This window comes from Hyaena hyaena, unplaced genomic scaffold, assembly GCF_003009895.1.
Source record: "Hyaena hyaena isolate Hyena2069 unplaced genomic scaffold, ASM300989v1 scaffold_131, whole genome shotgun sequence".
In the NCBI taxonomy this organism is placed as follows: Eukaryota; Metazoa; Chordata; class Mammalia; order Carnivora; family Hyaenidae; genus Hyaena; species Hyaena hyaena.
In genome coordinates, this window is record NW_024080761.1 from 61,411 (window position 1) to 77,177 (window position 15,767).

At 50.7% G+C, this 15,767-nt stretch overlaps 1 protein-coding gene across 1 annotated transcript in view; it reads right to left on the reverse strand.

The window, feature by feature from the left end:
- Window positions 1–15,254, reverse strand: part of TGM6 (transglutaminase 6) — a 33,900-nt gene extending 18,646 nt beyond the window's left edge. The window contains exons 1-5 of the mRNA XM_039237803.1: window positions 15,199–15,254; window positions 4,286–4,459; window positions 3,294–3,536; window positions 2,414–2,532; window positions 625–753 (exon numbers count right to left, since the gene is read on the reverse strand). Coding sequence (XP_039093734.1) covers window positions 625–753; window positions 2,414–2,532; window positions 3,294–3,536; window positions 4,286–4,459; window positions 15,199–15,253 — 720 coding nt within the window. The 5' untranslated portion in view covers window position 15,254. The remainder of the gene's footprint in view (window positions 1–624; window positions 754–2,413; window positions 2,533–3,293; window positions 3,537–4,285; window positions 4,460–15,198) is intronic.
- Between the last annotated feature and the right edge of the window lie 513 nt (window positions 15,255–15,767).

Here is a 15,767-nt window from a genome sequence, read left to right on the forward strand (position 1 = left end):
TTGACTGTGGTGGAAGGGATACGGTGCCAATTTCCAGGCCCAGGCCTTATGCAACTGGCGGCTTCCAGTGCTGCCATTTTGGAACAACTGTCTGGAGAGAAGGCAGCTGCGATGTCTGCTGACCCTGAGATCGCCATGCTGTGAGGAAGCCCAAGCTAGCCACATGGAGAGGCTGCGTGGGGAGAGAGCCATGACTGGCCAGCCTCAGCTGTCCTAACCACCCCAGCCCAGGGGCCACACAGGACAGTGAGCAAGCCGTCTTGACATGCCAGCTCTGGTGGACACAGCGTGGAAGACAACCAAAGGTCCAGACAGCTAGAACCAAGGCCTCAGATATAGGGTCTCATCAAGCCATTCTGGCCATCTATAGCCATTCAGATGCCACCAGCTGAGACAGCTTGGAGCAGAGACAAGCCATCCTCACGGGGCTCTGCTCAATTCTCCGATCTATAAAACTGTAAGCATAATAAACGATTGTTTCATGCCACTGAGTTTTGGGGCGGTTTGGGGCAGCGATAGAGAACTAAAACAAAAGGTGACTTGGGAAAATCATAGGATGTGACCCTGGGGTTGGCTCAGGGACCCAAGAGGAAGTGTGCATGCAGGGATGGTAGGACTCCTCACCATGGCGCTGATGGCCCTGGTGACGTAGATGGGGTCATGGCGGCAGGACACATCGCTGGCTGGGTCATCTTGGTAAAGAGGATTTCGGTCCAAGATGGAGAGGCAGATGTTCAGAATGTCCTCCTCAAACTGTCCCCAGAGAGTCTGTGCTTAGAGGCCAGAGTCTTACCCATATTCCAGCCCCTCCCACAATGCTCACTCAGTGGGTCCCCCGTGTTGTGCATGGGAATTTGCTTCCCCCCACCCTTCGATACTGCAAAGCGTCCCCGTCTCAGAAACCTTCCCTCAGAGAGTCACCGGGAATGAGAAGCTCAGACTGAAAGCGTCCCTGCCTGGTGCCATAACTGCCCCCAACGCTGCCTACTTCCCGCAGTCAAGTGTGTTGCAAACGAGTGACTCTGCAGTCACATCTATCTAGCCTGCACACTCCTTCGGTTTAAATGATTTTTTCCAACACATTTGAATGAACTGACAACATTTAAAAACAGGACGATCTTGGGGGCACCTGGGTGGCTCAGTTGGTTAAGCATCTGGCCCTCAATTTAGGCTCAGGTCTTGATCTCACAGTTCATGAAATTGAACACCATGTCAGGCTCTAAGCCAACAGTGCGGAGCCTGCTTGGGATTCTGCCATAAATAAATAAACATTTAAAAACTGGAGGATCTTGCGGTGCCTGGGTGGCTCAGTCGGTTGGGTGTCTGACTTCGGCTCAGGTCATGATCTCACGGTTTGTGGGTTCAAACCCCACATTGGGCTCTGTGCTGACAGCTCAGAGCCTAGTTCAGATTCTATGTGTCCCTCTTTCTCTCCCCTTCCCCTGCAAATGCTCTGTCTCTCTGTGTCTCAAAAATAAATAAATATTTGGAAAACAAACAAACAAACAAACAAAAAACACTGGAGGATCTTTACCTACAAATTAAGATTTCAGGTCTCTCAAATTCCCTGAAGGATCTTTGGAAGGTCTTGGGAACCCTGAGTTCCCTTGGCCACATGGCAGGAAAAAGTGGGTGCTGAGAAGCAGTTACCCCTTAGGCAGACCCCAGACTCTCCAGCACCTCGTCACTACTCAGTCCCCAAGCCCCAGATTCAAACTCTGGCCCCCCCGCCAACCTGACAATCAGGGTCCTTAACTGGCCCAGCCAAACTTTTTCCAGGACACCCGAAGCCCAAGCAGACCTAACCTCTAGCAGACCCTCCTCTGCTCCCTGACTCCCACCTGCTATGGGCTTCGCCCCCTACCTGGCCAGGTTGTGCCCAGCATGGGATACCCAGCCCCAGTATCATGAAGTCTCTGCCATCCTGGGGGGGTATTTTGGTCACACTTTCCTGACTTCCCTCTGCCCCCATCTCCCCTCCACCATCACACCTTTTATTGTAATTCCTTATCTAGCCAATGGCTCTTGAGTGCCGTCCCTGACCACCTAGGACCACCTAGGACCTTGTTAGAAATGCGCATTCTCAGATCCCACCCCAGATCTACTCAATCAGCAACTCTGGGGTGGGGCTCAGCCATCTGTGTGTTTTAAAGAGCCCTCCGTGGGATTCTGGTGCACGCACAAGACTGAGAATCGCGGATTGAAGCTATTGATTCTTCCACAAAGAATCCGTGCACCGTATCCAAAGCACTTCCCCTTCCCAAGGACTCAGCGCAGGTCTTAGAGCAGCTAATAGTAGGTTAGTGAATGAATGGATTTGTGCTAGGAGTCAGCCTGGCTTGTCCCTGCGGGGAGGGCTGACTTTCTGCACGCCCCAGCCTGCAGCCCCGGTCTGGCCTGTGCTCCTGGAGACCTGCCCGAAGTTCCAGCCCTGGGGTCGGATGTGCTTCTCCACGCCTCGGAAGATGATCCCGCTGTCATTGAGCACATACTCCTGTCTCTCCTCCTCTGAGTCCAGAAACACGTCGTCCTCTGAAAAGCAGTAGTCAAGCCCAGCATGGGCTGGGGCTCTGGCCTTGCAGGCCTGGGCAAGGGGCTACATCAGGGAGGTGCAGGATGGTGCCGGGAGGCTTGGGACAGGAGAGGGCGAGAGGGGGCTTGCGGGCTCCTAGGCTCCCTTCTGGCCAAGCCCCATTCCCCCTGGGGACTCCATTCCCCAGGCAGGAACCCACCCCAATCCAGCCCAAGACCGGAGGACCTTAGGAATCCTGACACCTCTGAGTGACCCTGCTTGATGCTGACAGCAGCTTCACACTTTACAAATATTAATAAGAATACTGAGCCCTGGACTCCTTACGACATGCCTTGTACATGACGAACATCAGGACTACGAGTTCTCACCATAATCCCAGGGGGTAGGCACTGTTAGTACTCCCGTATCACGCAAGAGGAAACCAAGACTCGTAGAGGGAAGCAGAGCTAGGGCTAAGCCAAGGCGGCTGATGGCTAAAGCCGGGCTCTTGCCCATTCCTGGCCCCTTCCTCCCATGAGGCCCCACCCTTGTCTACTGGCCCTCGCACACCAGAAACTACTGATTCCTGCTCCTCTACCACAGGCTCCTGTGTAGCACCTGCTACGGGGGTCCTCTGCCCAGTGCTCACCTCAGCCCAAGCTCAGGTTTTGCTAAGCTCTTGGCATCCACCACCTCCCTGTTGCTTAGCCTGTCTTCTAGGCCCCTGCTAAGGGCAGGCCCACCTCTGGGACAGCTTCCGGGAAAGCTTGCCAGTTCCTACCTGGGCACCATGGGTTGAAAAGGAGAACAAAGCCGCCCAGCTTCCGGTCATTTTGTTTTCGGCGAGTGGAGACCCTGGTGCTCATCAGGTAGCGGCCAATGACAGCGTTGGCAGGGCTGGTAATGCCGATGGTCACGGTGTTCTCCGTCTCGGCCTCCTTCACCGCTGTCCAGTTCTTGCCCACTTCTGGCTCTGATATCTGGAACACGGCTTTGGTGTGGCGGTCCTCAGAAGCCTGGGGTCCTGGCGGAGAGGAGAGGGACTCAGGAGATCCAGCTGCCCCTAGGGAACCCAGCTCTAGAGAAGCAGAAAAGCTACAAGCCTGGAATGCCAACCTTCGCTCCCTCAGCTGCCGGGACACTGCTGGGGGCCACCTCGGCTCTTCCGATTCCCACCCACCTCCTGGATCTAGGAGAAAGTAATGGAGACCCCTGAAATCAAAGTCCACCCCATTTGTCTAGGAAAGAAAAGCGTGGGCTCCAAAAGTACCTGAAGAGTTTCCATCATCTTCCAGAGCCCTAGATTCCTTGGTATGAAAAGAATCCCAGAGCTGGCGTCTCATGTCCCCCACTGCCGGCTGGCGGTGCCTGCTGGCCATCCCCTGCAAGCTGTCATCAAAAGCCTCTAGGGTTGAGGCACCTGGGTGGCTCAGTCGGTTAAGCGTCGAACTTCGGCTCAGGTCATCATCTCATAGTTCGTGGGTTCGAGTCCCGCGTCGGGCTCTGTGCTGCCAGCTAGCTCAGAGCCTGGAGCCTGCTTCTGATTCTCTGTCTCCCTCTCTCTGACCCTCCCCTGCTCACGCTGCCTCTTTCTCTCTCAGAAGTAAATAAAAACATTAAAAAAAAAAAAAAAAGCCTCTAGGGTTTCGGAGCTGAGCCCTGCTGCAGGGACATACTTCCCTCAAGTCGGGGCTGATGACCTCAAGTCTGGACTGGTGACCAGATAAATCTTTCTGAATGTAGACCAGCGGAGGGCACTGGCCTGACGGTTACCTGTCTCCACTGTGAAGATGATGGTCTCCTTGTCCTCCAGGGGTCTGTTCAGCTCCAGGACCAAGGTGAACGTCTGGCCCCTGCGCACCACCAGCTCAGGGCAGGGGTACTCCTCGGTGTGGTGGCCGACACCATTCTTCAGGCTCTGCCAGTCCACCTTAGTGACTCTGATCCCTGAGCAGGGGGAGGACAGGGAGGCGAGGCCAAGCCCTTGGCATGTTTCTCATCTCCATCCGCCTTGCCCTCCCACCTGCTTCCACCTGCCAGTCGTTTGCTCACGCAGCTGCTTTTTACCATATGCAGTTCATTCTGGTTATTCTCAGTAGTTACGTTCCTGAAAGTCTCCGCGAACACCGAATTAGCGAATATTGAACTGTTACTCTTATAGCAAATACAGAGTTAGGTTCTTGTTAGCTTCTGTTCACAATTCTTTCATCAGCTGATTGATATGTAACCTTATCTTATGTGTTCTTCTGTTTAAAGACACCTTATTTAATATGTTGTTGATTCATTGATGTTGAACTCAGGGACAACAGCCCTAACTCATGCCTGAACGAGGTTCATCTGACACCCTTGTTTTCGCGGTAAGGCACATCACAGCCTTCTGGGTTTAGGAACATCAGATAGCACTTCAGCTTGGGGCCCTTTTAAACAGCAAAATCCCCAACAGAGAGGTACAAACATGCAAACAACATGGCATTAAATAGACCTCAAAAGGACACTGTTTACAGTATGAAAGTGGAAACAAGAAGGCAGAGTGTGGACTTTTTCAACCTCATCTGGAAATAAGCATGTTAGGTGACTCTGTTTTTCCCATTCTGCGCCAGACTGCAGACGATCGTGAAAGCACTAAGATTTGGAATTAAAAATACATTTTAGGGGCACCTAACTTAACTTCAGTCAGTTAAGCGTCCGACTTCGGCTCAGGTCATGGTCTTATGATTCATGAGTTCAAGCCCTGTGTTGGGCTCTGTGCTGATAGCTCAGAGCTTGGAGTCTGCTTTGAATTCTGTGTCTCCTTCTGTCTCCCTACCCCTCCCCTGCTCACATTCTCTCTCTCTCTCAAAAATAAATAAACATTAAAAAATAATAAATTTTAGCAAGGAGGTCAATTTGCAAACATGGATTCTGTGAGTATTGGGACCAGCTGTATATTCTCTGTCTCAGGCTGGTATCTGGCACAGGATTTTTTGGTGAACAAGATAGAAGGGGGCTTGCCCTGGAGAGAGACACAGTGAGGCCATGTAGCCCAGTGGTTAAGAGAATAGCCTCTGGTGTCAGTTGACATGGGTTCAAATCCTGATTTGATTATCTATTGGCTAAACTACCTTTGGCCAACTTGTTGGCTAACCTACCTCTCTGTAGATCTCAGTTTCCCCTTCTGTAGAGTGGTAATAATACTTTGTAGAGTGCTTGTGAGGCTAACCACCTGTCATTTAGAGCCTTTAGAACACGAGACCCCCAATAAAGTTTAGTTATTATATTCCAGACCATCAAGGGTGATACCTCAACAGGTGAATCCATAAAAAACTAGTTATCATTTGGATACATGCTGTCAAGGAAAAATACATGGAGAAGGGTGCCAAGTTAGGCTTGCTTGAGAAGGTGGCACGGAGGCTGAGTGTTGAATTGGATGGAGTGTCTCCAGGGGAGAGGTGGACAGGGTACCAGCTTGAACCCAGCCGTCGTCTCCCTGCATCGCTTCAGGGCTCATTCATCCAGGTGTCCGGCTTTGTTCTGGGCGCTGCAGACTCAACAGTCCATGAAAACAGACACTGGCCCTGTCAACCAGGCAGCTGACAGTCCAGGGGAGGAGATTGTCATTAAGCAGATAGAGCTCAAACGCTGAAGAGCACGCTTTGAAAGCGTCTTCACAGCACGGCACTGTTTCCCTCCTGAGCAAGTGATCCAAGAAGCCAAGGTGGGAGTTGAAATGCCTTTCATGACCTAACCTCAGAAGTTTCAGGGTTGCCTCCACTGTATGCTCTTAATCAAGGCAGCTACAAAGGTCTGCCCAGGTTCGGGGGAAGGAACACACCTCACCCCTTGATGAAAATGGGTCAATGTCACACGGAGGGAACGTGTTAGATTAGATATATATTGATATGACCATGCTGTGAAGTATGATCGCCCATGGTCAGGAGCCAATGAAGCAGTATCACCAAGGGCTCCCTACCCGAGGGCTCCTGCCATGGGGTTCTTGGCTCTTTTTTATTTGGTGCCCAGCATACAGTTGGTGCTCAGTAATTGGATAGGTTTTATTTAATAAAACCTCCTATGAGCCACACATTTTTGTAAATATTTTATAAATATCATCTGACTTAAGCTTCACAAAGTGCGTCAGGGAATGCTGTTATTACCCTGACTTCCCAGATGAGGAAACTGAGGCTCAGAATCATACAGCCTGTAGGTTGTGAAGCTAGGAATCTGGGTCCCATGTCTGGGATTGTGTGGAACCCCTAGGCCCTGCTGCCTTTACCTTAACCCCACAGGAGTCGCAGACCCCACATCCCAGACTCTAAAGCACATGGCTTTGGAGCATGCTCCTGAGAGCAGTGGCTTATCTAGACCAAGGTCTGGGGAGAGCCGGCCAAAATGTTCAGCTTTTTAAAGGCAGATTGTATTTTTCCAGAGATGGTTGCAATAATATCTTCCATCGCTCATGCTCTTCCTGTCATATGATGTTGGTACTGCCCTCATCAGGAAGTAGGATAAGGGCCTGGGCTCCTGGGTGGCTCAGTTGGTTGAGCATTCAACTTGGGCTCAGGTCATGATCTCGTGGTTCGTAGGTTCGAGCCCTGCGTCAAGCTCTGTGCTGACAGCTCAGAGCCTGGAGGCTGCTTCAGATTCTGTGTCTCCTTCTCTCTTGCTCATGTGCACACTCACTTATCTCTCTCTCTCTCTCAAAAATAAATAAACATTTTAAAAAAGAAGTAGGATATATATTCCTTCCCCCTGAATCTGACAGGACTTGGGGCTAAAACAGAGTGACACTTTGTGACTTGCAAAGCTAGGCCATAAAAGTCAATATAGCTTCTGCCCGGTTCCCTTGAGTTGCTTGACCTGAGAGCCCAGCTGCCGTGCTATTAAGAAAGCCAAATGGCCCGTGGAGAAGCCCACGTGGAGAGGAACCAAGACCCCTGACCTACAGCCCCCTGAGTGTCCAGCTGCCAGCCAGCACCAACCCGGCAGCCATGAGACTGAGCCATCTTGAAGGAATCGCCTCTGCTGAGCCCAAGTGAAGCAGAGACAAGCCATCCCAGCTGAGCTCTGCCCAGATTGTGGGTTTGTGAGTAACAGAATGACTGCTGTTGTTTTATTTTATTTTATTTTATTTTAAATGTTGTATTTATTTCTAGGAGAGAGAGAGAGAGAGACAGCATGAGCAGGGGAGGGTCAGAGAGAGAGGGAGTCACAGACTGAAACAGGTTCCAGGCTCTGAGCTGGCAGTCAGCACAGAGCCCGACGCGGGGCTCGAACCCACGAACCGCGAGATCATGACCTAAGCGAAAGTCGGACGCCCAACCGACTAAGCTACCCAGGCGCCCCATGACTGCTGTTGTTTTAAATGTCCAAGTTTTGGGGGTGTTTGTTACATAGCAATAGATAACTGAAACATGAGGGAGGGGGCCCCAGTAATAACTGGGATGGAATTTTCCAGCAAGCCCGGTGGGATCAGGACTCAAAGTTAGATTTTATTTGATTGAAGTAGTACCAGTAAATGTGACCTAGCTTTTATACACAGGGTTTGGGTTGTCAATTCATACCTGCTAAACTTTTTAATGTGCATCTCTGGTGTCTAGATGAATCTTTAAGATCTTCTTCAACAATAACACTCAGCTTCTTCCAATATGCAAATCATAACTTACAGTCTGAGTAAGACTGCCCCCGGTGATGTGAACGCCTCCCTGCCCCCAACTATGACAATAAGAATAGTAAGATGGGGGCACCTGGGTGTCTCAGTTGGTTAAGCATCCAACTCTTGATTTCAGCTCAGGTCACGATCTCATAGTTTGTGAGATTGAGCCCTACCTACATCAGGCTCTGCGCTGACAGTGTGGATCCTGCTTGGGATTGTTTCTCTCTCCCTCTCTCTCTGTCCCTACCCCACTCACATGCTCTCTCTCTCTCTCCAAATAAATAAATAAACATTAAAAAGAATAATAAGATGAATAGCTAACATATATCTATTTAATACTCACCAAAGCTAGACATTATCCTCTGTGATTTACATTTATAAATTCATTTAATCCTGACAACAATCTTGAAGTAAATACTATTATTACCCTCATTTTACAGATGAGAAAACTGAGGCACAGAGAGGTAAAGTAGCTTTACAAATGTCACACAGCTAGTATTGGTGATGTCTGGATTCTGTGCTATCCTGCCTCTCTGATGATCACGGGCTGAGACCAGGAATTGTCAAATCTTGAGTAGTTGGGGTGTGGAATGGAGAAAACACAGGATTTGGGGCCAGACAGACCTGGACCCTGACCCCGGTTGTGCTGTCTCTCATGTGCCCTCGGACAAGTCATCTCACCTTTCTGAGTCTCAGTGTCCTGATCTAAAAACTGGAGGTACTGATGGCACCCACCCCACGGGATTCTTGGGAGGAAGGCAAAAAGACTGCTCCCATGTGACATCCAGTGGTGTGGCATTTTGCATATAGCGGGCACTCAGTGAGTGTCATTTCCTTTCATCTTTCTGGAGAAGATGGGGCCTATGCTCTGATACCATAGCCTTCTGTCCCTTTTCCTGCTTGCCCTCTGTCTCCTCGTGGGGGCAAGTCCAAGTCCAAGTGCAGTCTGGGAGCCCTGAGGAAGGCCCTGTAAATAATTCTTCCTATCCTTCCCCATAATTGGAATGGACCTGGGCCCAGAATTACTCTTGACCAGCCTCTAACGATGATGGATCAGTGATAGTTAGTTGTTAACAGTGCATTTGTAGCTGCTCTATCCCTGGCTTCCGTGACTCCTTGGGGTGCTTCTCCTCCCCCAAGGAAGAGCCTCAACTCCTCAGCCTGGTTCTTGAGACCCCCCACTTGGAGGCTAGCCCCACTTTCCAATCTGTCATCCCCCATTTTCCCTCTCATTTTCTCGGAGTGACTTAGACCTGGGCAGCATCCTCGGCCTGCCATTTGTTCAGTGTGTGTCCTTCAGTATGACTTAAGCTCGCTCATCCATAAAATGGGTATAATAATAGCTTTCTCCCAGCTTTAATAATGACATTGAATAAGATGATGTGTGGAAAGTGCTTAGCACCTATTAGGTGCTCACTAAATGCCCAATTTATTCCTTCTCTAGTTGCATGATGTGATAGTTAATTTATCATGTTCCACCACTTGGCTGGGCCGTAGTGCTCAAATATTTGGCCAAACATGGTTCTGGATGTTTATGTGGAGTTGTTTTTTTGAATGAGATTATATTAAACTGGTAGACTTTAAATAAAGCAGATTGCCCTCTGTAATGTGGGTGCGCCTCATCCAATCAGGTAAGATCTTAGCAGAACACCGACTTCCCCTGAGCAAGAAGCAATTCCACCAGTGATGGCCTTCGGACTCCAACCACAACTCTTCCTTGACTCTCTAGCCGGCCAGCCTCCCCTGAAGACTTTGGACTTGGCACCCTCCATAATCATGGAAGCCAATTCCTTAAAATAAATCTCTCTCTCGTTTTCTCTATCATCTCTCTCTCTCTCTCTCTTTTAATGTTTCTTCATTTATTTTTGAGAGACAGGGAGAGCACAAGTAGGGGAGGGGCAGAGAGAGAGACACAGAAGGTGAAGCAGGCTCCAGGCTCTGAGCTGTCAGCGTGGAGCCTGGCGTGGGGCTCGAACTCATCAACCGTGAGATCATGACCTGAGCCAAAATCAGATATTTAACCGGCCAAGCCACCCAGGCACCCCTCCCCCCTCTCATCTATCTAGGAGAGTGTGGAACATGGTATTTTTCAAAGGTGGCTTCACTAATTTACGTAGACGACAGCTGGATGGATTCCATTCTACACATTTTTCTTGTAATGTGGTTGAAATCCTTCCCACTGTGGGGTGGGGTTTATGTGATCTCTCCTTAATTCTGGTCAGGAACTTGGGACTGTTCTGATCAACATATATGGTGGAATGTGAATGCCACAGGCCTTCTGGTGTTGAGATATAAACAGGATGCAGCTTCTGCCTGCCTACTCCTTTCTCAGGATAAGCACCTTTGGAGCCCTGAGCACATGCGCTTTCTTTCCCTCTGTGTCTCTCTCTCTCATATCATCTATCTATCGACTAATCGCCTATCTATCTGACAAAGTGCAGCAACATGGAGACCACCATGCTGGAGAGAGGCCTTGAGGAAAGACCAAGATAAAGGTGTCAGAGAAGCCCGACACCCGAGTGGGTGGGAAGAAGCCTTTACGATGATTGGGTGCCAGCCACAGTCAAACTGCAGTGATGGGGAGACCTGGGCAGCAGCCGCGTGGCTGAGCCAAGTGCCACATCAGAATGGGGAGTGACAATGATAATAAATGACTGTTACTGCCTGAAGCCAGTGTCTTGGGGTGATTTTTTTTATGTAGGTACAGTGAGGAAGGATTTCAGAAATTACATCTCTATATGAAGAGGTGGAAGGAGAAAGTCAGCTGAGAAAAGATTTTATTTGGAGAAAAAAAAAATCCTTTGTGTGGTCTCCTTTCCTCACATAGAATATGGGTACCAGGTGGCCCTCTCTGGGTCAAGGAATGACTGGGCCCTCTGTGGCCTGGAAAAGGCAGCTCCTCTGAATTCTGCTTGACATAGCAAATTGGAGATTAGGTGGGTACATTTATATAAGGAGGAACTCAGGAAGAAAAGAGTGGGGTCCCTAGACTTTTGCTTTTGAGGTTCAATATTACTGGAGGTGTTTTTTAAAAATAATGTCTACTTATTTATTTTGAGAGAGAGAGTAAGCAGAGGAGGGGCAGAGAGAAAGAGAGAGAGAGAGAGAGAGAGAGAGGCCCAAGCAGGCTCTACACTGTCAAATGTGGAGTCTGACATGGGGCTTGAACTCATGAACCATGAGATCATGACCTGAACCGAAATCACGAGCTGGATGCTTCACCTACTGAGCCACCCAGGTGCCCCTGGAGGGTGCTTTGATATATTTACATGGTCTTGATTGGAGGTATCCTGCTGATACCACCAAGTTTACATCTCCACTCTGATTTCTCCTTTGAAACCCAAACAATATATTCAGCCATCTACTTGAAATCTCCATTGGGTGGTCTTCTGGGAAAATCCACCCTAACACACACAAAGCAGACCTCTCCATTTCCTCCCTACCCCATCCCCAAATCCCTGCTCCCTGTGTCTTGGAAGATGATGTCCCACCTGCCCTGGCCCTCACAACCAAAGCAGGGAATCTCTGATTTCTCCTTTCCTCTCACATCTCTTATCTGATCCATGATCAAGTCCAGATGGGACCACTTCCAAAATCTGAGTCAAGCCCATCACACACCTCCGTCTCCACCACTACCCTAGGCCAAGAGATGGACATTTTCTTGTCTAGACTCCAACAGCCTTCCAACTGTTATCCACTTATGAGTTGTTGGGCTGATACTAGAGTCTCAATCCTCAGGCCTGAGATTCATGGAGAAGGCTAGTTCTAACTAGCCCTAAGGAAGCTGGAAGCCCCAGCCTGGCATCATGACTGGGGGATAATGACCAAACACACGAATGGGAACCTACATAGTTGACACGTGATTCCCAAACTTGGAAGCCGCCTGTGCGCTGGGTGAGCAAGAACTGGTTACAACATACAAGCGACCCTTGTATGGAGGTGGCCGGAACAGCAGGGCTAGGGGACTTGCCCACTGGAGAGCTAACTCTCCCATCTGAGAGTAGAGTGGAAGCCTCCCACTGATTTAGCCATTGTGGTTCTTGGTCAGGACCTTTCCTCTCAAGTCCCAGAAGTCTGTGCTCAGGTGGCCTATATTTCATCTGCACACACAGACCAGAACCCCGATTACCTTGCACATAGGATTGTCCAATAGCAGCAGGGCTGGGAGGGCCATTAGATGCCCAGGTCTTTGTTTCATTGACAGAAGATGAGACCCAGAGATGGGAAGGACAGGCCAACACAGGATGCAATTGTTTGTGTGTGTGTGTGTTTTTTTAGGGGATGAGTGAGGAGCGGGGCATGAGGTTATTGGGTGGTAATTATCTCAGTGCTGGCCTGCCCCAGGGATTCTTACAAGGGGGGTGGTTAGGAGGTAAAAAGAGTCCCTGGGCTCCAGGTCATGGGTTCAAGTCCCGGGAATCCCACCTTGGCTTCACTTTTCCCTGCTGTAGCCCAAACCATCTCCCACCACCCTCTGGGAAAGAGCCTCATCACGGGAGGAGGGGGGGAGGGGCAGGGTGAGGGGGGAAGAGGGTGGAATGAGCCAGAACTACCATTATGACCATTACCCCCACGGAAACAGCCATTCCTTTTGCCCTTTGCTGGTCTTGCAGAGCCGTTACTGAGAAATCCTGACCTGCTACCCTGTCACCCCCCACCCCCACACTAGACCTGCCCTGCACCAGGAGGTCACTGCTCTGGTCCTTGTGTTGTCTGTCCCTGGAGCTGCATCTCCGGTGATCTAAGCCATCTGTACTCCTGAGCATCATGCCCTCGTGACCCGGCATTGGCGGGCTGATTGTCTGGGCTGGGCAGCCAGGATCCCGCTGGGAGAAAGCAACTATTCTGGTGGTTACAGCCCAGTTCTGCCCTAACTGGTGTCCTCCTCAGCCCTTCTGGGGACAAATGGGCACAGAAGAGGGCAGCCCAAGACCAAGAGACACAAGAGACACAAGAGATATGGGATGGGTTCCAGACCCCCCATTAAAACAAACCCAGTGTCACCCCCTCCACGTGCTCGGTGTGAATTCTGCCAAGACTAACGCTGTGTCTCTCATCAGTCACCAAGGAAGCCTGGTCACAGCTGTTTGGTTACAGGTCTTTCTCTTCCACTGGACTGTGAGCTCCGAGAAGGCGAGACCTGGGTCTCATTCTCTCTGGGTTGTTAGAGTCCCGCTCAGCCTAGGGCATAGCAGAGGCTCAGCAAATGTTGGGTGAATGAATGAATGTCCCTCCCTGTTCCTTGGCTGGGACAAGGGTGTGAAAAGGAGAGCTCCGCGGCTTCCTGGCACACCCTTGGGGATCAACACCTGTGCCCCATCAGCTGCCCACACCCCGTCCTCTCCACCCACCTGTAATCCCCTCTCTCAAGCTGCCACATTCCCAAACCTGCCCTTCCTTCCTGTCTTCCTCTCTTCTGCAATCCCGGGACCAGGACGCGGGTAGAGTACCTGTGGGATGTGGGCTAAGTCGCTTCCTCTCTCTCGGCCTCAGTTTCCTTCTCTGGGAAGTGAGTCCAGAAGAGTGCTTAGGGACTGGGTTGTGAGTGGTTTGCTCGATCAGGTGCCTCGGATACCCCTAGGACTGCTCTCAGCCCCTCCTCACAACACCCCCCCCCCGCCACCCCCAAGCATGTGCTGATGTAGGCTTGTCACACAGCCCCTTGGTGGGCACCAGGGAAAGGATGGGGGAGGCGATGTCCCACCGAAGACTTCTCTGGTCCACACCCCAGGCCCTGAGGACAGAATGGATGACGTGTTGTCAGCCCTGGGTCCCTACCCTGGGGACATGCAGGGTGAGCTCTGGCCCCAAGCTCAAAGCCCATGACTGCCAAACCTGAGGCTGGGCCCACCAGACATACGGAACGAGGGATGCCGTAAGAGCATTCTCTCCGCCTACCCTCTCACCCCAAAGCCTGTGGCCTCTCTGTCTGCCCTCTTTCCTTTCTTCCCACCTTCCTCTCTTGGCCTTCCTTCCCACAGCAATTAGGTGCCCAATTTCAGAGGCACACACTTCAGTTCAAATGCAGGCTTCGTGGATCACTGGCTGTGTGACCTGAGGCGAGTGACTGAACCTCTCTGAATCCTGGGACTTGTGATAAAAGCCGCCTCCTCAGGTTGTAACGATTAAGCAAAACACTTTCCATAGAGGACTTAGAGCAGTACCTGGCACGAATCAGATGCTCAGTAAGCATGCACGTTATTAACCATATGATCGTCCATATTTGCACAAGAACAGTGGGCTGCCTGTCTAATGTTCTGCCAGTTAGTGCTATCCTGAACCTTCTGCTTATTGGCTGTGTGGCCCTGGATAAGTTAATGGGCCTCTCTGAGGTTCAGTCTGCCTTTCCTGGAAAGTGGCAATAATAATACTTTCCTCATAGACTTTTCGGGAAGGTGAGTTGATGACCGTAAGTAAGGTAAGGAGAAAATACATCTCCTAGCCCTGGAAATCCAGAGAGTGAGAGGAGCTATTAATAAACATTTCTGGGCTGCAAGCATCAGCCAGGGTGAGCCGTCTCCCTCTGTATGTGGTACTTAGCCCAGCGCTGGGTCCACACTTAGCTGGGTCAGCAGATGGGGGTCCTCCTCCTCTCCCCAGATCCCTCCCCCCACTTTGGTCCACCCCTCCCTTTTCCTACCCCATTGTTTTTCTTTGTACTCTCCCCTCTTCACCTCTTGCTTAAATTACTGCATGGCTCTGACAGCCTCCTGGCATTTTCCAGCTCATCTCACTCAATGCACCCTGTTACTATGGAGAACTTGAGCTTCAGCAAGGAGAAGGGACTCTCCTGACCACACGAGGGTCAACATGTCATTGCCCCTGCTCTAGAGCCATCAGATCCCCGCCATTATGCTGGCATGTGAGGTCCCTCACGATCTGCCCCTGCTTACCACTCCCCTCCCGGCCAATCTCGTCTTCTCTCCAGCTTGCTTGCTCACCAGCTGGCCGGAGAACAAGTTTTACTTGGAGGGAAGGTTGCCTCCCACCCACCCAGCTCTTTACCACCAACCCATCCTCAGCCCTAGCTCACCCCAACTGTTTCCCCTCTCACCCTTGGGTGACTCCAGACAGCTGGTGATGCTCTCCTCCCCAGATCTCTGTCCCATCCCCAAGGATGGCACCCAGTGGGGCTGAGCCCAAGAGGTTCTCTACTGATGCCAGGTTCTCCCCCAGACACTGGACTCAGCATAATTGGTTTGTAATGGGCCCCATTATGACTCTATCCATAGTGTGTGTCATGAGCACCTGACCTCCACAGCTAAATGATTAACTGGGGAGTTGCCTGGGGCCACTGTCCCTTTCCTTTCTGGTCCTCTTGGAAACTGCTGGCCTCTCTCACCAGTAGGCAATGGTGAGAACATCCCACCATGCACAGAGTATTCCCCTTGATTCTTAGAATTCCTGAGCCGAAGGCGTACTATAATCCAACAATGGCAAAAGGGTCTCATTTTGTTTGCTAGCACCGATCGATTGGGAGGACTGTTTGAAGAACGATGCTGAGGAGGACTCTGGGGCTCTCTAGGGAGGAGTTCAGGGGTCAGCTAGTGAAGTCTGCCATGGACAGCGAGGAGAGGACGAACAGCACACAGCTCACACATTTTGCTTCCAGAACCTGATATT